This window comes from Sorex araneus, chromosome 2 (genome assembly GCF_027595985.1).
Source record: "Sorex araneus isolate mSorAra2 chromosome 2, mSorAra2.pri, whole genome shotgun sequence".
Classification (NCBI taxonomy): Eukaryota; Metazoa; Chordata; class Mammalia; order Eulipotyphla; family Soricidae; genus Sorex; species Sorex araneus.
In genome coordinates this window covers 173,908,204-173,933,169 of record NC_073303.1, presented here as the reverse complement: position 1 = coordinate 173,933,169, position 24,966 = coordinate 173,908,204, and the positions used below count along the sequence as shown (strand labels likewise).

The following is a 24,966-nucleotide window of genomic DNA, read 5'->3' as shown; positions in this document are numbered from 1 at the left end:
GGTTGGAGATTATCTCTTTAGGACCTTTTCAGATTTTAGCCTGTGTTACTTTACAGGCTAAAAAATTGGAGATCATCTTAACAGAGGTAAAATAATTTTAAAATGATTACTATCTTTAGCAAAGCCACCTTGGATGGTTTTTTAAGCCATGCTTTCTACATTCTAATAAAAAAATATCTACTGATAATATGAATTTTTCCCTTTTAGTCTTACAACAAATATATCCCTTAAAATGCCTATAATAAAATGTCTGACTCATTCTGTATTCTACAGGAAAAAAATATAAAAAGAATAAATTTCTTGATACTTAAAAATTCTTGGAAAAAAAATATATGGGGTTTATATATAAAACCCAGCAACAGTATAACAGGTAGGGCTTCTTGACTTGAATGCAGTCCAGAGCATACAGTCCCTGGAGTTGACTAGGAGTGACCACTGACCACAAATCCAGGAGTAAGAACAAAACAAAACACAACACACACACACACACACACACACACACACACACACATACACAAAACACAACTAATACAACAGAATTGACAGATTAGGAATAAATTCTTACTTATATACAGGCTGAGCATAACATGAAAAGAGGAAAATCACCTCAGCAAATGGTGCCTTAGAAACTGGGTACCCTTATGATAAAAACTGTTTGCCCACTATGTCATAGCATGCCTAAAAGTTAACTCAAAATGATTAAAGACTTGGATGTTAGAACCAAAGCTTTAAAATGCGTAAGAAATAGACAGACAAAACACCCTATATCAATGCCCTTAAGTGATTTGTTTTTTTTTTTGGGGGGGGGTGGGGCGGAGAGGGGGCAAATTCAACTCATCACCAAGGAAAACAAAAACAAGAATAAGTCAATGAATTATGTCATATTGAAAATCTTCAGCACTGTGAAACGGATCTTTAAGACAACAATCTTACTGAATAGGAAAAATATTCACATACCTCACATCTTAGCTGATATTCAAGATATAAAAGAAACTTACAAAACTAAACAAAAACACCATCATCAAAAAATGAAGAAAACAGAACAGACAATTTATCAAATAAGACATACAGTTGGCCCAAGGACACATACAAACAAACTACCATAAGATATCAAGTTCATGAGAATAGCATGCATCAAAAAGGACAGAAACCACTATTTGGGTTTTCTGGAAACTCAAGTAGAAGAATGAAATAGAAAATGTAATATGAAATATTTATGAGATGAAACAAAACTATAGAGAAACAAAACTATGCCTTTTGCAGGAACATAGTAGAACTGAAGAGAGTCATACTAGATAAAATAAGTTGAAGAAGAAAGGTTTCTGATGATCTCATTAACTAGCATACCAAAAAAACATGCAACTGTACACATATGGTCCTATGATATACCCTTATATTCTGACTTGAAAATGAGGTGGTGGTAGTTGGGCTGAAAAGGTAGAAAGGGTCAATAGGCTACATAGAAGAATATCCAACTTTGGCGGTAAGAATCATATGCTATGCTAACGTTGTCATCCTAAACCATATATACTTTATATTTAGTAACTAATGCCTAGAAAACAGTATTTCTTCAATAAAATAAAACTTTCATTAAAAAATTCAAAGAGGAACAGGATAACTTTGAATTTTCAATTTACAAAAAAAATGTTTAACTAATGTTCAAATTTATTTGAGAGCTATTTAATAATTAATATGCTTTTAATATTTAATCATTAAATCCTTAGTACTTTAAGATTTCAATTGCTATTCTCTAATCATGTATATGGTCCGCTTGGATTTACAAGCAACAACTTTAAATCTGCATTAATCACTGTGATAACCCACACATTTAGATTTCATATTCAGTGACATCTCATTTTACAACATGTTGCTTTATTATTCTTCACAGATAATCTGTTTAAACAAATGAAATATTTATAGCAACTAAACATCAGACGAGTCTATGGGAGCTATTTTTCCAACAGCATATGTTCACTTCATCTCGCAGTGTCACAAATAAGGTATGTGCATTGTCTTTATAGACACAGTGCTATCTCACGCTTATTAGCATACTGTACACGCAACACCAACATACACTGGAGAACCAAAACATTTGTGTACTCACTCTATTGTTACATTTTCTTTAGTGCAGTGGTCTGGAACCTAAACCCTCAATATGACTGAGATATGCCTAGGCAGATACCATTTTTATGGTACTTTGCTTTATTGTACTTTATTGTACTTGCATATGGCTTTTTTTTTTCACAAACTGAAGTTTTGTGGCAATGCTTTGTCTAACAATTCCTTCCATACCATTTCCCAAAAGCAAATGCTCACTTTAAAAGCGTGACATCTTCCAGTAATTCTATAAACATTCACATTTTTCATTATGATTATATATGTCATGGTGATTTGTGATCTCTGATGTTACAATTGTCATTATTTTGACAATAAAACAAATTATATCCGGATAAAATAGTGGCTATAAATGGACATATTTAAACAGCTGCACCAACCCTGGAGATCTTTCACCACACCATTGAAATTCAGTCAGTCAAAATGTCTCCACTTCTCCAGACCCTAGACCGGGCCCACAACACCAGGGTGCCAGACGGAGAAGGACAACCAGCACGCCTTCTCCAGATGAAGCCCCGGCAACACTGAGCTTCTACTAACATTGCCACAGCTCTGGTATGCAGGACTGGGACATCTCCAAACCTTTTCTGATATACAAAAAATATGCTTAGGACTGGCTCCACCACCCCTGAGCGTCCATTATCCCAGAGGCACAGAAACCAATCTCAGAAACACAGTGGCAGCAGACAGATATACTCCTGGACTCTGAATTAAGCTACGACCCCATGCAGCCCCGGGAGGGGAAGGGTTTCTGTCCCTTGGACTATTCCCCCATGGACTGCATGGCAACGGCCACCGTTCAGAACCAGTTGGACGGAGAGGTAGGAGTTTGCATTGATGGGAAGGGATGCATGGGGAATCTTTCGATGGGGGAGGCAGAACCGGCCCTGCCTCCTGCCCAAATGAGACCCCGAGCAGTCGCCCATGTACAGCTCCTCCACTCCTGAACAGCCTTGATCCCAGCGCCACAGAAACCAATCTCGGGAATGCAGCGGCTGCTGGCAGAAATACCTCTGGACTTAATACCAGAATTCCAAATCTGGGCAGCCGTTTTCGCGACCGTGCAACATCATATGCTCTTTGTTACCAACAATAGAAGACATACAATCTAATGATGCCATTCGGACAGGTCTGACTCTTGGGGGAAAAACTCCAAATAATGATAGTGAGTGTCCTGTTGTAAATTGAATGTAATCAAAGTAAGGAAAGAGTAAAGTGAAAATCATCTGTCACACAGGCAGAGGGGGAGTAGGAAGGGGGGTATGCTGGGGTTATTGGTGATGGAACATATACACTGGTAAAGGGATGGGTGTTTGAGCACAGTATAACTGAGACTCGATCCTAAAAGCCCTGTAACTGTTCTCACGGTGACTCAATTAAAAATAAATAAATTTTAAAAAAAGAAAAAATAAATAAATAAATAAATAAATAAATTTTAAAAAAAGAAAAAAAATGTCTCCAATGGGACTAGAGTGTTTTTACAGGGCTTAAAGCACTTGCCTTGCATGCAGTCAGTTTGATCCACAGCACTGTATATGGTCCCCTGAACACTGCCAAGAATGACTTCTCAATACAGAGTCAGGAGAAACTCTGAGGACTGCTAGGTGCTACCTCCAAACAGACTAACAAAAAAGTCTACAATGGCGTCTAAATTCAAAATAAAATGAAGAGAAAAGTTTCTCACACTTGAAATCAAACACCAAGATCAATAAGCTTAGTGAAGAAAGTAAAAAAATAGTAAGCCTCTTGGACCCACCAACTGAGTTGTAAATACAAAAGAAAAGTTCTTGAAAGAAATTAAAAGTGCTACTAGAAGAAACATACAAATGATTTAAAAAACAAAAGTCTTGCACTAATAAAAAAAAAAAGTTTTAGTATCTAGATAGAAGACCAGACCAGTCACAGCCTTCTTTTTTTTTTTTTTTTTTTTTTTGGTTTTTGGGTCACACCCGGCGATGCACAGGGGTTATTCCTGGCTCTTCACTCAGGAATTACCCCTGGCGGTGCTCAGGGGACCATATGGGATGCTGGGATTAGAACCCGGGTCGGCCGCGTGCAAGGCAAACGCCCTACCCGCTGTGCTATCTCTCCAGCCCAACAGCCTTCTTTTAAATCAAAGTCTAATCCACAGTAAAGTCATATTGTCTGCCACTCTAGAAAGACTTCAAGAGATAAGGATATTCCAGGTCAAAAATGTGAAGCTAGAAGTTTTTTGTACATGAAATTTAAGAAAAGAAAGACAAGTGCAAAGTGGAGGAGTAAGCATTGATGTAGGAGCTACCGCAACTTATCAGGAAATTAAATGATACGATATCTAAGATAACTGGCAGAGGAAGATAATCTCAATAATATTTTCGGTACAGATGAAACACACTTCGACTGAAAGATGATGCCAACTAACTAGGACTTTAATAGCTAGACAGAAATGAACACCTGACTTAAAGGTGTAAAGCGCAAGCTGATTCCCTTGGTAAAGAGGAATACAGCTGCTGATATAAGTTAAAACCAGTGCTTATTACCATTCTGAAAATCCCACAGCCTTTAAGAATTATGACACATTTCTCATGAGCTCTATAAATGGAACAAGGCTGGGGCACAGTTATTTACAAGATCATTTACTGTATGTCACAGTCACATTTTGAGACCAACTAGTCACACAAAAAAAGAAGGAATAAAGAAGGAGGAAAAGGAAGAAGGAGGAGGAGGAGGAGGAGGAGAAGGAAGAGGAGGAGGAAGAGGTTGGGACAGGGAGAACAACAACAACAGCAACAACTAACAACAAAAATAAAATATTTCGCTTCAAAAATTACTGTTCAACAACAATGTGCATAGCCACACAAGAGGTCTGAAGGAGATATACAAGAGATTAATGTCTGTTTCATGCCTGCTTACATAGCATCCACTCTGTAGCCCATGGATCAGAGAGTAATTTTGACTTTCAAGTCATATTGTTGAAGAAATCTATTTCATAAAATTATAGCTGTTCTGAAGTGATTCCTCTGATAAATATGAATGAGCAAAATCAAGTGAAACCCTACTGGAAAAGATTCACCACCCTAAGTGCAATTAGGAAGACTTCTGAGGACTAGAGATTTAATAACGGAGATAAGGTGCATGAATTACACGTGACAGACTCAGTTGGATCTTCAGCAACACCTGCCCCTGACCACCATGGGGCATATCCTTAGCGAGCGCCCTCCCCGCAGCACCTCTTGGTAATCCCAGGCACCACAAGTCCAAAGGAGCACCACCTCCTTCTGCCCCCTCAATCCAATTGGCTGAGAACTGCCAGGAAGAGGCACTTGATCCCCATTGCACATGGAAGCACTCCACCCAAAACTACAGAAAACATGTAAATGAGGTCCTCCGAGATAGCTCAAAGGGCCAGAACACAGAGTTAGCTTATCCATAACTAATTTGAGCCCTCACTATCACGTGATCCTCTGAAGATTGGCATGGGGCAAGCCCCAAACACCAAGCTGGGAGTTACCCTCAAGAACCACTACGTGTGCCCTCCCCTCACCCCCAGAAAAATAATCAGTAAAACATTTCAGACTCATATAAGGTGACCAAATACTCATGGTTCACAGGAGTCTGAAACAAACTGATCACTATCTTCAAGGATGACTGTGAAGGGTTCAAGATTTCACTGGAAGGAATACCTGCAGATGGGCAGAGGTAGCAAGGTAACTAGAACTAGAATTAGAGCCTGGATTGCTGCTAATAATCAGATATATATTCAATTTAGTACCCAGACCTATTCATTTTATTTGAAAAAACTTGAGCATGAACTTGAAAACTAAAAATTTTGTTAAATAGATGTATGTGTGTCCAAGGAAAAGTTATCAGATTTAAGAACAAATGGAATACCTCTTTAGAAGTATAATATATATCTTGTGTTAAATTTCAACAGATTAAGCAAAGTTTTTTTCTGAAAAAAATTTATTCAATTGTTTTTCCTCTACTGTCTAAATACAAATACAAGTATTTTAAAGTACATAAGTGACTTGCATTATATTTCTATTGGACAGCAATGGGAAGGAAATATATTAAAACTTTGTTTTTAAATTGTTGTGGTATAACTTATACATAGAAAATTTTACTCTCTTATTGCACAGTTCTAAAAGCTTCAAGATATATACAGTCATGTAACTACTACCATGACAGGACATTAAAAAATATGCTCACCCTAAAAAAGTACACTCTTGCTCTTCTGTAATCAGCTCACATACCCTATTTCCCAAATCTGACAAATCTGATGTCCACTGATCATACAGTTTTGGCATTTCCAGAATGTCATTTAAATGGAATTGTACAGCTAGAAGACACCTAAAGCTGATGAAACTAAATTTTAAATATTACACCCTACATGAAATTTTTAAAGGGCTATTAGTCAGCTGCTTCCTTTCCTTTTTCAGGAGGACACTGAAAATGGCTAGAGTTTTATTCCATGTTATTTTCTTATAATATATATATATACACATACGTATATATATATATATATATATATATATACACATACGGATGTGTGTGTGTGTATGCGCGTGTGTGCATGTGTTTTCAGCAGGGGGCTACTCTCTGTGTGGAGTTTACATATACACATTGACTCTTCCCATGTCTCTATGGACTTTTGTTTCGAGTCTCCCCAACCCCATTCCACCCCTGCCACCGCATTCCAAAATAAGCATATTAAGGTCCTATCGCCAGAACCCCAGATGGTCCCCCGAGCTCTGCCAGGAATGATCCTGGCAGAGCCAAGACGAAGCCCTGGGCACTGTCAGATGTAGCCCAAAAATAAACAAAAAACCGTGCTTGATAGATTCATTTGCGTGTCTAACATATGAAGTAGGGCTGAGTCTCAGTGTATGCGCATGCGCGTGTCACGGGATGGCATGGTAACCTGTCCGGGGTTGGTTTATGTCATTTAGCTTAAAGCTGTAGGTCCCAAGAATATACAGATGACATTCAGGCAAAACATATGTATTACCAACATTTTTTGCCAAGGCCTACGTTGTCAGTTCTTCTACTTTTAAAACTGAGCTCTCGACTTTTTCACTTATAAGTTTATTTATATTTCTAGAATAAAACTGCTCAGATTGCATTATACTTATTTACATATAATTCCTTTCTCCCACTCAATGAAACTAGTAGCCTAAATTGTCTTTTTTTTTTTTGAGGGCAGAGGGGGTGAGGGATGGATGGGGGAACACACTTGGCAGGGCTGAGGGCATCGTCCTGGCTGTGCTCAGAGAATCATCTGGGGTGCAGGAGATGAAAGTGAGGTAGGGTGCATGCAAGGCAAACGCCTTCCCTGCTACATGATCTTCCAGCAACATGTGCTTTTGATAGCATCAATATCTAAGAAGTTAAGAGTACTGATTATGATGAGAAGATATTTTCTATGTTATACATTAAAAGAAAAGACAAATAGATTGAGGAAGAGTTATACTTTTCTATTTTTATTAGATGGCAAAAGGTTACTAGCCTACACCAGGTCCAAAAACTGTAATATCAGTCAATCAGACACAAATATTAGTGGAGCCTTAACATACACCAATACTCTGAGCCAGACTATTGCTGGTTTTGTCAAAGCATGCCAAGAAAACTGAATAAACTTGGCATAGTTCATTTAACATGATTTTCTCAGACACGGTTAGTCCTGGTACGTGACTTTACAGAAAACCAAGTTTTTCAGAAACATATAGCAGAAACACCTGTAACAGGTGTGCTAATAAATGTTATGGTAACATCTGAAATGTTGAATATTTGTAATTATTAAGCTTCATATAATCAAACACATTAAATATAACAAGTCTTTGTTTTAAGAGATTAATAAAACTACTATTGAATTCAATGCGTGTAAAATACTTACTGAAGTCTCCAGTAAGAAACACTCCTTCTGCTCCGGGGGCCCATTCCTTGCAGTATATCCCACCATCGTCACATCTGTGGATGCCAAACGATTCATAACCTCTGGAAAACTTGTCAATGCCTCCTTCATTCTCCCCAATGGTGTCCAAGGTCTGGCTGAAATGCTCATACCTTTAAAAAAGTACAAAAGAAAGGATGTTGGAAACTTAAATTGTCTCTCAGAAAAAAATATTGCAATTAAGCACCTGTTTTAATCAGGAAAAAATAAGACTTTATAGAAGAAAAATATAATTGTACTTATTGGCTGGGGTTATCTGGTAGGATAAAATTAAATCTTATCTTAAACGGAAATAACAAAACTACCATTTATTTTACAATTTCAAGGATTTGGGTATAAGAGAACCTAGCATAATGGTTGCTTTATTCCAGTGGTTTACTTTCTCAAATGAATAATGCAGGCCAGACTCCAGTGCTTTTTGCGATGCCTCACATAGGCACTTTTGCACAAAAAGGATCATCAAGTATGTCTATGAAAACTAGTGGCAATGAAAAATTACAATGCATGGGAATGCTGATGGGAAAATGTTACTGGCTTACATAATTTTCAAGAAAACGACAATGCCCAAAGGGAACTCAACTCTCCCACATAATTCATGTAAAAATGAAAGGAAAGGGTTGGATGGACTTAGTATTCACTATGTACTGGATTAAATAGTGTGGGACAGAAGATCGGGGGCACTGCTGACACTGCCAGCTCAAAACATTCCAGAGAGTTTCTCAATCACAGCATGAATGAAGGGAAGCAATTTATCCATAAAACAAGTTTCAACAGGTCATCTTTCACAGGGGCCAAACATCTAGCCGGCAGTCAATGGATGTATATAAAAACCAATCCAAACTTACTTGCCCAACAAACCCTTTTTTCAACTTAAAACACACACACACACACACACAAAAAAAAAAAAAAACCTCAGGACCCACATGGAAAGAAACAGGAAAAGCCCCCATTAAACATGAGAATACAACCACCCTCCCAACCCCAATGTCCATTACTCCTGATGCAGTCATCACCCACGTTGGGAAATACTGATTAAACTAAAATGTAAAAATATGGTACTTCTGAAATTACATTTTTTCACATTATGTACACATCTACAGAATCTTGTACAATATTCAAGACGAATTTTACTGGATTACTGCTATGTGCATAAATTTGGGGGTGGGGATAAAATCATTTAAGTGATATCAATGGAACAAAACGAGCTACTGAAAGAGTTTTAAGTATCTGTTGAAATCGAATACATGACAAAAGGACATCTGAAATTGGTAATGAGAAGATGGCTTATCTAAACTAGAAATGATTTTATATATATAAAACTAAATCTCTAAAACCCACATTATTTCATAATGAGTTATAAATAAATTTTAAAAATAAATGAAATCAAGAAATCACATTAAAAGAGATGCAGCAAAAGAGACATTTTAAATATATGTATATATGTATGTATACATATGCATATACATATACATACATATATATATATATATATATAAAGGAAGCAGAGAGTACAGAGGGTAATGCATCTGGCTTGCATGTGGCCAACATGGATTTAGTCCGTGCCACCATATAGTCCCCTAAGCCCCACTAGGAGTAACTACGGAGCAGAGCCAAGAGTAATCCCTGAGCACAGCCAGGTGTGGCCCCAAAACATAAACAAAACAAAACAAACATATATGTATATATATAAAGATGCTCAAATGTACATAATAAAATGCAAATACACTTTAAAATACCTCTTTCCAGGGCTGGAGCAATAGCACAGCAGGTAGGGCATTTGCCTTGCACACAGCCAACCCAGGTTTGAATCCCAGCATTCCATATGGTCCCCCGAGCACCACCAGGGTGACTCCTGACTGGAGAGCCAGGAGAAATCCCTGTGCATTGCCGGGTGCAACCCAAGAAGCAAAAAAAAAAACCTTCTTCCCATCTGTAAGACTAGCAAAGAATAATTTTTGTGAACACAGTAATGTAAGAGGGATGCAAGAGGGTGCAATGTCAGAGGGAATATGACCATTCTTCAATACTCTTTGAACAATAATTAAAGGTTAATGGCATCAGGTATAAAAATTCCAAAATCATACTCTATGACTTCAGTAATTTCATTTCATGAAATTCATACCTTGTGGATGATATTCAAGAATATATAAAGTACTCAGAAAGATCAACAAGAAATTAAAAAACAACTATTAAAATTGGGGAGAAAATAATGAGAAATTAACAGATATTTCCCAGAGAAAGATAGGTGACTGGAAAACAGACATATGAAAAAATGCCCATCATCATTTATTATTGGGGAAATCCAAATAAAGATAACAATGAGGTATCTCACATAGCAAAACACTGGGAACAGGAGATGGAGCAATAGTTCAGCAGTGCTTGCCTTGCATGATGCTAACCCGTGTTGCATCCCTGACATCCCATGTAGTCACCCAAACACTGCCAGGAGTATCTCCCTGAGCATACCCAGGTGTGTCCCTCCCCACTCTCCCCCCACAAAAAAAAATACGGGAACACTCTGTGTTGCCAGGGAAAGGGGAACTACTGTCATCCACTGTGAGTGGGAATGTTGTGTGGGTCAACCCCCATGGCAAACAGTATGGAGATTTTTCAGTAAACTAAGAACTGAGCTACTATATGACCCAGCAATTCCACTTCTTGGTATCAATCCCCAGGACACCAAAACATTAACTCAAAAGGACATATGCACACCATTATTCATCTCAGCACTTAGTACAACAGCTAAGATATGGAATCAACTAGGTGTTAAAAGTCAGACCAATGGATTATGAAATGTGATATGCACACACGATGGAAAATGATGTAGCTGCAAAGAATGACGAAATCATGCAATTTGCTGCACCATAGATGGAACTAGAAAATATCATGTTAAGTAAAGTAATCCAGACAGGATGGCCTCATTTATCTGTGGTATACAGAGTAACTGGATTAGGAAATGTAGTAAGTGTGGGATGCCAAGAAAGATCAGCCTTGCGGCTGGAGCGATAGCATAGCAGGTAGGGCATTTGCCTTGCATGTGGTTGACCTGAGCGCTAATCCCTGGCATCCCATATGATCCCCCAAGCACCACCAGGAGTAATTCCTGAGTGCAAAGCCAGGAGAAACCCCTGAGCATCTTTGGGTCAAACCCAAAAAGGCAAAAAAAAATAATCACCCTTGAGCCCAGAGTCTCGGAAGAGGACAATGTGCAAAAAAGAAATAAATCAAGAAGAAGAGGAAAACAGGAAGTAATTTGGGTGGGGGCAAGGGTGAAAGGCCTTGGGCACATCAGTAGTAGATAGGACCAGTAGAGCTATACATCCAAACTGTACAGTCAGTAACAGTAAAAGCAGGAGACCCTAACCACAGCAACCAAACTTTAAAAGGAATCTGTCAAAAATGGACCTGATAAATGTGTCAGGGGTGAGGGAAAAGTGGGAAGGAACCTGGAAAAACTGGCAAGGGTAAGCTGACACTGATGGATGGATTGGTGCTGGAATATAGTATCCCTGAAATACAAATATGCATAACATTACAAATCACAGAGTCTTTATAATAAATAATTAAAAATTTAGTGTGTGTAGATAGATAAAGATAGATAGATAGATAGATATGCAAACAGACAGATAAAGATAGTGCATATGGAAACAAAGATCTCTGGGTGCATACTGATATTCACTGTGGCATTATTTGTAAATTTATGCCATGGAAAATAACTTCACTATCCATCAGTGGGAGACTGGTTGAATTAAGTGTGGAACAGAAATAAAATAAAATGTACTTATATGGCAAGCAGCCTGTTTAGGGAAAGCTGAAGAGCAGTTTTCCACAAAGCATCTATTTGTCAAAAGAAAATGTGTGCATTGATATGAAAGCATGTCAGTCCATTCACCAGAGTTAGATTCTTCTGACCTAGATCAGGCTGGGGATTTAAACCTCCCTGGCACTACCACACCCACTAATTTGCTGCAAGAGCAGGGAGAGAAAGCTTCAGAATTGGATCCAGGGACCTTATAGCCCCTGGAAGGGAAAGAGCTGGCGGCAGGCTATTCCTTTGAGGACTCTCTTTTGTACTGCATATATACCCAAGGTACAAAAGTATGTGCACACGCATGCACACACATACACACACACACACACACACACATACACACACACACACAAACTTGCTACACTTCATTAATTGGAACAAATTAAGTTTTAATGAAGTGAATTAAACATTGTCTCATTAGCAGTCCTTACTCCAGGGGCATTACTGAACTACCCACAAGAGCCAGAAAGATATCATAAATAGTTACACACACACACAATATATATATATATATATATATATATATATATATATATACACCAGGTGACAAAATAATCAGTGAAGTTATCCTCGAAGTGAAGAACAAAATGCAGAAAGAAACTCTCGGGAGATGGAGACTATGAAAAGCGGCAGCCGCCTTAATTTAGGAACAAATCTACTGCTACCAAATATGCTTGGCCACATCAAATAATTAGGCAGGAATAACAGTAAAATTAAAGCTTCAGATATTTTTCTACTAATTGTCCCTAAACTAAACACTGAGGTATTCCAAAATATTTAAAACACTGATCTGGGAAGGAAATAAACTAGAAAGAGACAGTGCAATAATTCAGGCGCATGACAGGCTATGCCCAATCTGGTTCCATCTGAGCACAATAGGGCCTCCAGAGCATCAGCAGGTGGTCCTGGGAGCTGAGGGCTGGGAGCTGACTGATGCAGCAACACTTCTTCAGGCTCAAGCAATGCAACACCAACAGAGCTGACCAAGCATCTCTGGGTCCGCTGAGCACTTCTTGGTAGGAACGTGTGCTCACCACCATCACCCCAAAATAGAAGCTAGACCAACAGATTGTCTAAGGTAGGACACTGCGTGCTCTCTGATGCTCTTGTCTTATGAGAGAAATTATTTGTACCTCTTTAAATATTCAGCTAAAACCTATATGGAAACACATAGCACTCACCAACAATCAACCAGCAGAATGACAAAAGTAATTTGAATTCGGAGTAAAAACAAATGCACATTTTCAAAATATGATGCAAACGATTGATTTTTATACGAAAGATAGCAACATTGGAAGGCTGAATAGTATGGCAGTAAGTCTATCTGTCAATGTGGGTACAATGTAGGTTTTAGATTTATTTAAAATTTAAGTTTAAAAATAATCACCTTAAGTTTCATTAGACTAGTACAAATGTCCCATTTACTAAAGATTGGATGGAAACAGGATTACAGCATTAAAATACTTCAACTCTGTATCCGGACTTCCCTCAAGGTCAGCCCTATAGCTTCTCGTACAGAAATACACATTCCACTTTGAAATCACTGTGGCTCAAAAAAGAAAATGCCTGAGGACACAGCAAGCTCATCATCCCGATGCCCTCTCCTACTGCAGCCATCCCTCTTAATATTTTGCTAGGAATTTATGAGATATTTAAAAACTGGGTCAAGTTCTTAGTAACCAAGAGCAGAAAAATACAGTATGATAAATACTAACTGCCATTTTATCAGATATAAAAACTTCTATGTACTATCGGATGCATCCCCGTATTGATGTTTTTAATCATCCTTTCACAAAATAAGAGAGATCACAAAAAGATGTAAATAGTCCTGGTAAAGATGACATTATTCACCACAAATAAAGTACTTTAAGTATCTTGGGAGATTCAAATTTCAAATTTTCAGCTGTTTTCCTTTAAAAGAAAAAAAAACCCTTATATTTTACTCATGATCTTAAAATTAAGAGACTCAACTTAATATCGAAAAATGATGTAGGTTCATGTCCTGTTATATACTATATGCGACCTCAAATAACTCCCTAAATTTTTAGTTAAATTTAGCCCCCTGTGATCTGGGGGAAAATTCATAGATTATGAGAAATCAATTACAACACTGAGAGTCATTAGTGAGTTTTAATATTGTCAGCTGTGGATTTGTCTTTTTTTTTCTTTTTGATCAGAGAGAGGCAATGCTGCAGTATACTTTCTCATTCATCTTTTTTTTACCTATAACAGATTCTAGATTTTAATAAGCATGTTAATTATTAGCAACTAGTTAGCAATTAGTTTCCCTTTAGATTATTATTTATATATATAATAATCTATATATAATATTTATAATTAGCAATTACTTTCCATTTAGATCATCTTTCTGTGCAAATGCGTATCTTTTTATTTTCTTTTCTTTTTGGGTTACACCCGGAGATGCACAGGGGTTACTCCTGGCTCTGCACTCAGGAATTAATCCTGGTGGTGCTCAGGGGATCATATGGGATGCTGGGAATCGAACCTGGGTGGGCCAATGTGCTATTGCTCCAGCCCCAATAGGTATCTCTTTTTAAACATTGTTTCTGGCTAGAGACTAAAATGTTGTTCCTGTTGACTTTATCCCAAATCCTAAATGTTAATGCTTGACCCTATTTGTTTTATTATTTCCTTTCTCTCCTGTTTTTTGAATTATGTAACTTTAAGCTGGGACTCTTTATCTCAAGGTAAATGATGCCTTTTTTTATCTCCAAAGAATGCCTAAAACAACAACAACAAGATAATAATGTGTGATTCTGGAGCCAGAGGACTGAAAGTGATAGCACAGATTGTAGGGCCTTGCACATGGCTAACCTGGGTTTGATTCCTCCATCCCTCTCTGAGAACCCAGCAAGCTACCAAGAGTATCCCACCTTCATGGCAGAGCCTAGCAAGCTACCCATGGTGTATTTGATATGCCAAAAACAGTAACAACTAGTCTCACAATGGAGACGTTAATGGTGCCTAAGCAAGCAAAAAACAAGTAATTATTAGCAACATTAAGGATTCTTCCTTTTAAGTCCCCAAAGCATTTGACAATCCATACCAAATTCTTTTGCTTAGGAAAATTACAACTTTAGTCACATTAACAGATGACACATACTAGATATTGCATATTGACTTATATACATTATGGCAAATTTGGAAGAAAATATAGTGTAGATTAGACTGATTAAAAGAAGAAAATAGCTACTTTAGGGATATTAAAAGTGATAATTTGGAAGAAAATGTAGTGTGGATTAGATTGATTAAAAAAAAGAAAATAGCTACTTTAGGGATATTGAAAGTGATAATTTTGAGGAAAAAAAAAGGAAACAGGCTAAAACCTTAGCTTTTCTGGAAGGGACTTCTTCCTTCACCCATGATAATGTTCTCATTTTAACCAGGCTGTGAGCACAAGAGGTATGTCAAGGGAAAGAGATCATACCTCATCTGAAAATTTCTAAGATGCAGATTCCTTTCTCAAATGCTTCTTAGTGACCCTGAAACCCAAGGAACTCATGGGGGAAATTCTTTCTTTACTAGCTTAATTTTCAAGATTTTATATTGTAGTTTGCTTCCTAGGGGAGACTTGAATTAAAGACAAGAAAAAGCATAGAAGCAAAAGCTCAATGGGATTTTATAAATAGACGGCTGAAAGGAGGAGAAGTAAAGTTAAAGGAGAGGAAAATGAAAAAAAAAAATTTTAAGAAAAAATAGCCTCTTAATCAGGCTTTAAAAATAAAAAGTCTTGAAGATAACTGGCAGGAGCTTCTATAGGTAAAAAATATTAGAATTATACAAAATTGTCCAGACATTAAGACTGTCAAATGAAGATTGCTAAGACAGTAGCTTAAGTCTGTCAATCAAGGATAAGTATTCAACAATAATAAGAAACATATTAATTACAAGATAAAATTTTCATTGTGCTCTAATATGTTTGTAGATAAAACAAAAAAAGCTCTTTAAGAAGTTCATCAGTCCAATAGAAGAATGTTTAACCCATTGAGGAGATAAGACTGAGTTAAGTGTTAATAGATGAAAAAACAAGATGATGAAGAGTACTCAGTGTAGAAAAGGTTAGAAGGTAGCTTAAGGGGGCAGCTGGAATTTATGCTGTATCTTGAAGAATAAGCAGAATATCTGGAGAAAAGATATACAAGGGCATTATCCATGTAAAAATTAGGTGGTTCCAGTTGACATGACAACTTGTTGCATTTCTAGGATAAGAGGATGAAGGATAATATTTCAGTCAAAATGAGAAGGATTAAAAAAAATGAAAATCCCTAAAAGACTTAAGAAAGGAGAAGATGGATGTAATTAGAGACTGGTTTTAGAGGTGAAATTACAGAGACTGCATGATTCCACAGATTATTAGACTGAACATTAAGTGATGGGGATATATGTGGGCTCTGTTCTAACACAAGGCTGACAAATGAAAATAATTTAAAAACAGGTTCTTACTTAGACCTTCATGGGGAGGCGGGGTGGGGTGCATTACCTGTACAGAGAGAGTCAGAGAAGTGTCTAAAGTGTTACTTAAAAAAGCCATGAGATGTGGCTTTACCAGGTTACTAAAATGACACTGGTAGTTCTTTCACCTCTAAAGTCACCCAATCAAGATTTTGGTCTCTGCTTTAAAAAATTAATCAGGATATACATGATAACCTGTCTGTATCTACTACAAACCATAATTCCCAGAGAAAAGAGAGAGAGAGGTAGAAAGGGAAAAAGTACCTGCCTCTGTGGTAAGGGTGGGGAATGGGGGTGGTGGCAGAAGGGTAATTCGGGACATTGGTGGTGAGAAATGTACACTGGTGAAGGGATACTGTCACTGTCACTGTCATCCCATTGCTCATCGATTTGTTCAAGCGGGCACCAGTAACGTCTCTCATTGTGAGACTTACTGTTACTGTTTTTGGCATATCCACTACTCCACGGGTAGCTTGCCAGGCTCTGCCATACGGGCTCCATACTCTCGATAGCTTGCCGGGCTCTCTGAGAGGGGACGGAGGAATCAAACACAGGTCGACTGTATAAAAGGCAGACGCCCTACCACTGTGCTATTGCTCTAGCCCAGTGAAGGGATGGATATTGGAATATCCTATAACTGAAACCCAATTGTGAAAAATTTTGTTAATGTGTATCTCACGGTGATTCAATTTTTTTTTTTTTTTAGTTTTTGGGTCACACCTGGCGATGCACAGGGGTTACTCCTGGCTCTGCACTCAGGAGTCACACCTAGAGGTGCTCAGGGGACCATATGGGATGCTGAGATAGACCCAGGCAGGTCTGTCACTCTCTCCGAAACCCAGACAGTGACAAGCACAGGGCTCTCCCACTATGGCTATGGCTGAAAACTAAGGAAATCTGGGATGACAGGAAACAGCTTGGAAACAGTCCCAGAGTGCCCAGGCGACAGGTTATGAAGCAGCAAGCCCCAGAAAGGAGACATAAATGACAGGGTTCCTCCCAGCTAGTCAGACTCAGATAAGGTACAGAAACACTGAGGTGAGATGCAGACCCTAGGGACAGAGCAGCTTATCATACATGGATGTAGCATGGAGCTGGGCCAGGAAAGAAAGAAAAGGAAGGAAGAAAGAAAGAAAGAAAGAAAGAAAGAAAGAAAGAAAGAAAGAAAGAAAGAAAGAAAGAAAGAAAGAAAGAAAGAAAGAAAGAAAGAGAGAGAGAGAGAGAGAGAGAGAGAGAGAGGGAGGGAGGGAGGGAGGGAGGGAGGGAGGGAGGGAGGGAGGGAGGGAGGGAGGAAAGAAAGAAAGAAAGAAAGAAAGAAAGAAAGAAAGAAAGAAAGAAAGAAAGAAAGAAAGAAAGAAAGAAAGAAAGAAAGAAAGAAAGAAAGAAAGAAAGAAAGAAAGAAAGAAAGAAAGAAAGAAAGAAAGATGGATGAGTGACATCAGACACAGGGAACCCAGAGCCAAGTATTTGAATTGTATAAAACAAAATTTAACTCTTAAGCATCTGAGTTTAGCATGTAAATCTTTCGGGAAACTCTCAAGAACCCACTAGCAAAGAAAAAAGAGTTCATTTTTGTGATAACATTAGGGAAATTGTATCAAGAAATTTCTTAAGTCTTGGCTTTCACTTTTGCATATAACCCTTCTCAAAGACAGAATAGCCTCTGGGCAAAACACTTTAGTTCCTTTGAGCTATGGTATAGTAGGCCTGTTGTAAAAACAGACCTTTTTATTGGATGCAGAGAGTTTAATATTAACTAAGAATGTTATTAACTTAGGACAGATGCAGCAGGAGTTCTAGTATTTGGAAATGCTATTTTATCTCAACTTAAATAGTTAATTCTCAAGTAGAGAATTAACCCCAACAAAAATTCTGTCTGGTGGTTCCTAAAAAAAAACCTGGCAAGCAGAATCCCCTTCAGATCAACTATTGCCAAAATGGAAGGGACCTGCCCACATTATCTTAAGCATCCACACTGAGATAAAACTCAAGGGAATTTCTAGATGGGTCCAAGTCCCCAGAATAAAACCAGCTCCACTTCCATCATCCAGTGATCAGATGCTAAGGGTGAACAGAACAACTGCTACTAATTCACTAAGGACTTAGAACTTCGCCTTAAGAATATCCAACCTTAAGAGCTAAGTTATGATTGTTAACTTTTAACAGGTCTTTACAATTTCTTTGTATAGCAGACTCATCAGTAAGCATAATGACTCTGGAACAAAAGCTTATGCCATGGCTATTGTTTAATTGTTCTCTTTAATACTCTGCCCTTTCCTGACCAGGAAAGCTTTGCTCCTCAAGGGACTGATATTTTTAATAAATTGTTGTCTAATAGATCTAATTTACCTTTCAGACAATTCTGAAACTCAATAGGCCGTTTCCTGGCCCCCATTAATACTAAGTTAAATTTCACCCCCTTAAATAAGCAGGGTCTGTGTCCTTTTGTCAGCATGCAGTGGCTACAGCCGACAAGACTTCATCCATGCACTCTTTAAAGGTTTAAGGGGTAAAATATCTACGGGTGTTAGGGGAGGGAGAATATTGTAGGGTGAAAGATATGAAGGTCCTGGTAACGAGCTTTGGGGAAATAATAAAACTTAAGAAAAAACTGACTAGTAGAGTTCAATCAGTGCCTTGTATATCCTTGATATCAGCTCCTTATAGATGAGTATTGGGTGAATACCCTTTCCCATCCTGTAGATTGTTTCTGTATTCTGGTCATGGTATTCTTTGAGGTGCAGAATATTCTTAGTTTAAGGTAGTCCCATTTGTTTATCTCTTTTTCCACTTGGTTGGCATGTCATCTTTGAAGATAACTTTAGCTTCAATGCCACGGAGGGTACTGCTGACCTTGTCTTCCATGTACATTATGGATTCTGGTCTGATGTTGAGTTCTTTAATCCATTTTTATCTGAGTTTTGTGCACGGAGTTAGGTAAAGGTCTGAGCCCATTTTTTTTGCATGAAGCTGTCCAGTTTCGCCAGCACCATTTGTTAAACAGACTTGCTCCACTTCACATTTTTTGCTCCCTTATCAAAGATTAGATGATTATATATTTGAGCATGTGTGTAGGGATATGCCACCCTGTTCCATTGGTCTGCAACTCTGCCTTTGTTCCAGTACCATACTGTTTTAATTACTACCGCTTTGTAGTACAGTTTAAGCTTGGGAAAGGTGATGCCTCCCACCTTCTTTTTCCCAAGAATTGCTTTAGGTATTCCTGAGGTTTGTTGTTCCATATAAATTTCAGGAGTGTTTGATCCATTTCAGAATATAGGGTGATGAAATGAACAGAAACTTTCTCAAAGAAGAAATTCAAATAGCCAAAAGGCACATGAAAAAATGTTCATCATCACTAACCATCAGGGAGATATAGATCAAAGCAACAATGAGATATCATCTCACAGCACAGAGACTGACCCACATCCAAAGGAAAAGCAAGAAGTGGTGGTGAGGATAAGGGGAGAAAGGGACCCTCCTTCACTGCTGGTGAATGTCGACTGGCTCAACCCTTTTGGAAAACAGTATGGATGCTCCTCAAAAAATTAGAAATTGAGCTCCCATTTGATCCAACAATACCACATCTGGGAATATATCCCAGAGATGCGAAAAAGTATAGTAGAAATGACATCTGCACTTGTATGTTCATTGTAGCACTGTTACAATAGCCAGAATCTGGAATAACATCTGAGTGCCCGAGAACAGATGACTGGTTAAAGAAACTTTGGTACATCTACACAATGGAATACTATGCAGCTGTGAGAAAGAATGAAGTCACGAAATTTGCATATAAGTGAATCAACATGGAGAGTATCATGTTAAGTGAAATGAGTCAAGAAGAGAGGAAGAGACATAGAAAGATTGCACTCATTTGTGGAATATAAAGTAACAGAATGCGAGACTTAAACCCAAGAATAGTACAGATGTGCACCAGGAAGATTGCTCCATGGCTTGGAAGCTGGCCTCACATGCTGGGGGAAAAGGCAGCTCAGATAGAGAAGGAACCACCAAGTAAAGGGTACTTGGAAGGCCAGCTCAGGATGGGAGATGCAAGCTCAAAACAGACTATAGCCCGAACATGATGGCCACTCAATACCTATATTGCAAAACACAACAACCTAAAGGAGAGAGAGAGAGCAAAAGGGAATGCCCTGCCACAGAGGTGGAGTGGGGTGGAGGAGATGGGGTGTGGGTGGTAGGAGGGATCCTGTGATCATTGGTGGTGGAGAATGGGCACTGGTGGAAGGATGGGTACTCAATCCATCATTGTATGACTGAAGTTTATAAGTCTGTAACTGTACATCATGGTGATTCATTTAAAAATAATAAATTTTTTAAAAAGAAGAAATTGACTAGAACTGAAATAGCTCAAAGATATGAAGGACACATTCTTTTGAGATGCAAATTGTGAGTTCTTTAGAGATGAAGTAGCTCCAGTACCACTCAGAGAAAGGTGTACTACTTCAAAGAAAAGCTGAAGATGCAGGGGAATCTAAAGAATCTGGAAAGATCTTGGAGAGTTGAAGGTTTTTTGTTTTCATGATAATACCCAAATTAACTTTCAAATATACAGAGAACTTCAGATCAGGACAATTTGGTCTTCTTCCAAAACCCATCCCCTATTTTATTTCCCCACTGAAGAAGTTCTATAGTGTCTCTCTCTCTCTCTCTCTCTCTCTCTCTCTCTCTCTCTCTCTCTCTCTCTCTCTCTCTCTCTCTCTCTCCCCTGCCCCCTCTCCTTCTCTTCTCTTTCTTTCTCACTTCCTCTCTCTTCTCCCTCCACACCAATAAAAACCACTTCATTTCACTAAAAAGAAAAAGTGGAAACTTTAGCATACGTGCTTTCTTATATTTTTAATTTTGTTCCTTTGTTTAAAGCTTAGATGCCATTGTCGTTTCACCTGCCGTCCCATTGATCATCAATTTGCTCAAGCGGTGCCAGTAAAGTCTCCATTCTTCCCTGTCTCATGCTTTTATCAGCCTCTCCTTACTTGTCCCTCCCAACGCTGCCATAGTGTGGGCTCTTTCAGAGGGGAATGAGGCCCATTATTGTTAGTGTTTTGGCATATTGAATATGCCATGGATAGCTTGCCAGGCTCTGCCATGCAGGCAGTATACCCTCAGTAGCTTGCCGGGCTCCCTCTGAGAGAGACGAAAGCCTTAGGTTGGCTTCTAATCACCCTTACAGGTGTTCCTAGTCTACTGAAAGCAAGCTTTTGGTCGACTCGCATGTTGTCAACCAAATACTGCATCACTCTCTTCCTGAAGCTTTATTTTATAGTCTCTGGATGTTGGCAGTTGATGAGATTACATGGCACAGGGGGCAGTTTGTGGATGTAACTGCCAAGCTACTGGAAAACTGGGGATCTGGGTGGAGGAAGCCCAGTCCCAATCCAAGCAGACTTAAAGATCTCAGCCATGGGTCTCGCATACCTGGGTTCCTCTGCTGGTTCCTTCATGCGTGAGGCTCGTTCGAGCATGTGGAGAGTGGCCTTGGGCATGACTGTGGCTGGGTTCTGGAGGTTTTCGTCAGTCAGGGTTCTGCTTGGGACAGGGAGGGAAACTCAACCCGCCCCCCTCTGAAGGGCCCTGTTGAAGACAGCCTGGAATGGAGGCAGAAGATTCTGTGCCATTGATTACCAAATAAATTTTAACATTTAAAAATTTCCATATACTCCAAACTTCATCTATCATATAGTAAAGATGAAAAGTAAAGACTAGTGAAATCCATCCATTTATTCCAAACATAAAACTAATTATGTGCTAAATCTTCACTGCTATTGTAGCCATTAAGAATATAGAAATAAAAAAATATTACAGAATCCTTGTATCCAAGATATTGTATTATATGTGAGAGATAGAGGAAGGAATAGCAAAGAGTGGTAAAGCATTAAGATAAGACTTGATAGCACTGATAAAGGCTTATAAGCAGAATTAAAAACCAGAAATAAAAGTAGCTAGACTGCAAATTGCACAAGGAGAAATTTATCTTTCCTTGCACACTTATGTAGTCAGACACTAAAGCTACTTCCAAATGGCAGGAACTCAACAAAGAAACACTTAGTGAGTATCTATTACTTGCTAAATTGTGATCAGGCCATTATGATGCAATGGCTATATACAGGTTTAAGATTAAAATGATTATTCAATTTTTACTTCAATCCTAGCTTTTACCATCTATAACTAAATTTTCCAGACTGAAGTATGAAAAGTAACCTATTGCATAAAGTGGCTTTAAGAAGCAAATAAGATAATGTACCTAAAATGTTTCTAGATTTTAAGAATCAAATTAGATAATATAGCTAGAATATTTCTGAGCTCAATGGTTTCTCAGTGATATAGTAAATAAATATGGTATTAGAAAAATAAATGCATTCAATATGATTGCTAGATCAGAAATCAACATATAAAATTAAATCTTTTAAAATTGAAAGAAATGAGCTACTGCTAACTACACTTGGTCACACTGCTCAGATTCCTACACCCCCTGCCTCCTACATTCATATAACTGAGTCTAAGGAAGTGTGGCTTTCAAGCAACTACCTGAAGAGACCAGATTCTAAAATTTGAATATATGGAAAAATGAAGGCCCATGGACAAACTGTGACCAATGAGAGGGAGAAAACAGGAAGAGTCAACAAAAAAATTTCTCACCTTAGCCTCTGTAAATCCTGAAGGATCAACCAACACTGTAAGAAATTATATGGTCTCACATTGGAAGTTGGTTTGTCAACTTGTTTGCTGTACCAAGACCAAATGAATGAATCTATAGAGAATACCACCCTTGGGATATACAAAACTAATTAAGACATCACCTGATACCAGAGCCAAAATATGTGTTCTGCCCACAGCAACAATAAATGTAATATAAGATGAATGCTTTGCTTTAGATGGACTTTCATTTGGACTTAATGCCATAATATCTTGCATGTCTATCGATAGACTCAAATAGTTTTTCTCGCTATTACAATCTTTTTAAAACTTGCTTATGTTGCCAGGGTATGGTTCAGTGGCTAACAACATGTCTTGAAATTGTGAGGCCAAGCGTGTGACGAAAGATACTACTGTGAATGGTTCCACAATTCTGCTGTTTTGAGACAGAGCACACAACCCACACGGGTCCATCAGACATTTGTAGACACAACATCTCAGAAAGATGTGCAACTGATGCAGGGAGGTAGATTAGGGAAGTCCCTCTTCCACCCCCATCATGGCAATGAAATTTCTGGGAAGTAATAAAGCCACCACTCTGACCCACCTTGTGGATACAGAAAACAAGGCCTAATGAGACCTTTTCTAGTAGCAGATCGTGAGGAAACTGGACCCTACACAAAGGGCCTGAAGGAAATTACTGAGACCCTCAATTCCTTCCTTTAATCTGGTTAACCCTCAGCTACTGTAATGCCTAAAATGAGAGAGAGAAAAGAAAGAAAGAGAGGAGAGGTGCCTGACATAGAGGCAGGCTGGGATGGGGAGTGGCTTGCAGGGTGGAAAGGAAACTGGGGACATTGGTGCTAGGAAATAACACCAGAGGAGGAATGGGTCTTGGAATATTGTATGACTGAAACTCCATCTTGAACAATTTTGTAATGCGCTATCTGCTCTCTCACGGTGATTCAATAAAAAAAATAAAAATTCATATTTTATATATATTAGGGATATAGTATGTATATTAGGGATATATGTTCTATATAAGGGATATATAATATATTAGGGGTATATATTAGGGATATGTATTATATATTATATAAGAGATATATACTAGGGATATATATATGGGCTGGAGTAAGATATATATATATATGAGACTTCGTGCCAGGCTGTTTCCGCTTGGGGTACCCCAGAGTGGGGCGGGTGAGAACCCTTCCCACCCCAAGGGACCCAGCCCCGGCAGCCGACCTTCACTACCTAACCACCGCCACACTCCAGGCCGCTTTCAGACACATTATACCCATTTTCCATAATTACCATGCCATATTTGATAGAGTTCAGACAGTAGGCAACAAATCATAGAGTTTTACATATATATGTTATGTATACATATATATGTATACATATGTATGCATATGTATGTATATATATATGTATATATATATATATACACATAACCTCTCAGAGAGCCCGGCAAGCTACCGAGAGTATCCCGCCCACATGGGCAGAGCCTGGCAAGCTACACGTGGCATATTCAATATGCCAAAAAAAACAGTAACGACAGCTCTCATTCCCCTGACCCTGAAAGAGCCTCCAATCATTGGGAAAGACGAGTAAGGAGAGGCTTCTAAATCTCAGGGCTGGGAGGAATAGAGATGTTACTGGTGCCTGCTCAAGTAAACTGACGAGCAACTGGATGATAGTGATACAGTGAACCCTCAGCTAGCCCAAACCCACTCTCGAGAAAAGATCCAGCAGGAACAGAGGTCAAGAAAAGGAGTTCTCAAAGAAGCTCATCACTACTCCCAACTCCACCCCCTTAGCAACAATCCTAGCAATTGACTCTTACCTAGCTAAAAAGCCCCATGTGGGGGCAGAGTGGAGAAACCCTATTAAATCCACCTTGAGCAAAGGAAGGTCACATATACGCTGCCTGAGCCCATGAGTTTCTTGTGCCCAGCCAAGCACATGTGGCGCTCCAGCA

The 24,966-nt window shown here is 38.6% G+C and overlaps 1 protein-coding gene across 2 annotated transcripts in view; it reads right to left on the bottom strand.

The window, feature by feature from the left end:
- Positions 1–24,966, bottom strand: part of GBE1 (1,4-alpha-glucan branching enzyme 1) — a 324,287-nt gene that overhangs the window by 247,712 nt on the left and 51,609 nt on the right. Inside the window, exon 2 of one of the 2 annotated variants that reach the window (XM_012932389.2) lies at positions 7,988–8,157. In XM_012932389.2, the coding sequence (XP_012787843.2) occupies positions 7,988–8,157 (170 nt within the window). Of the gene's footprint in view, positions 1–7,987; positions 8,158–24,966 lie in introns of those variants that run through there. The other variant, XM_055127221.1, reaches the window with a different exon arrangement.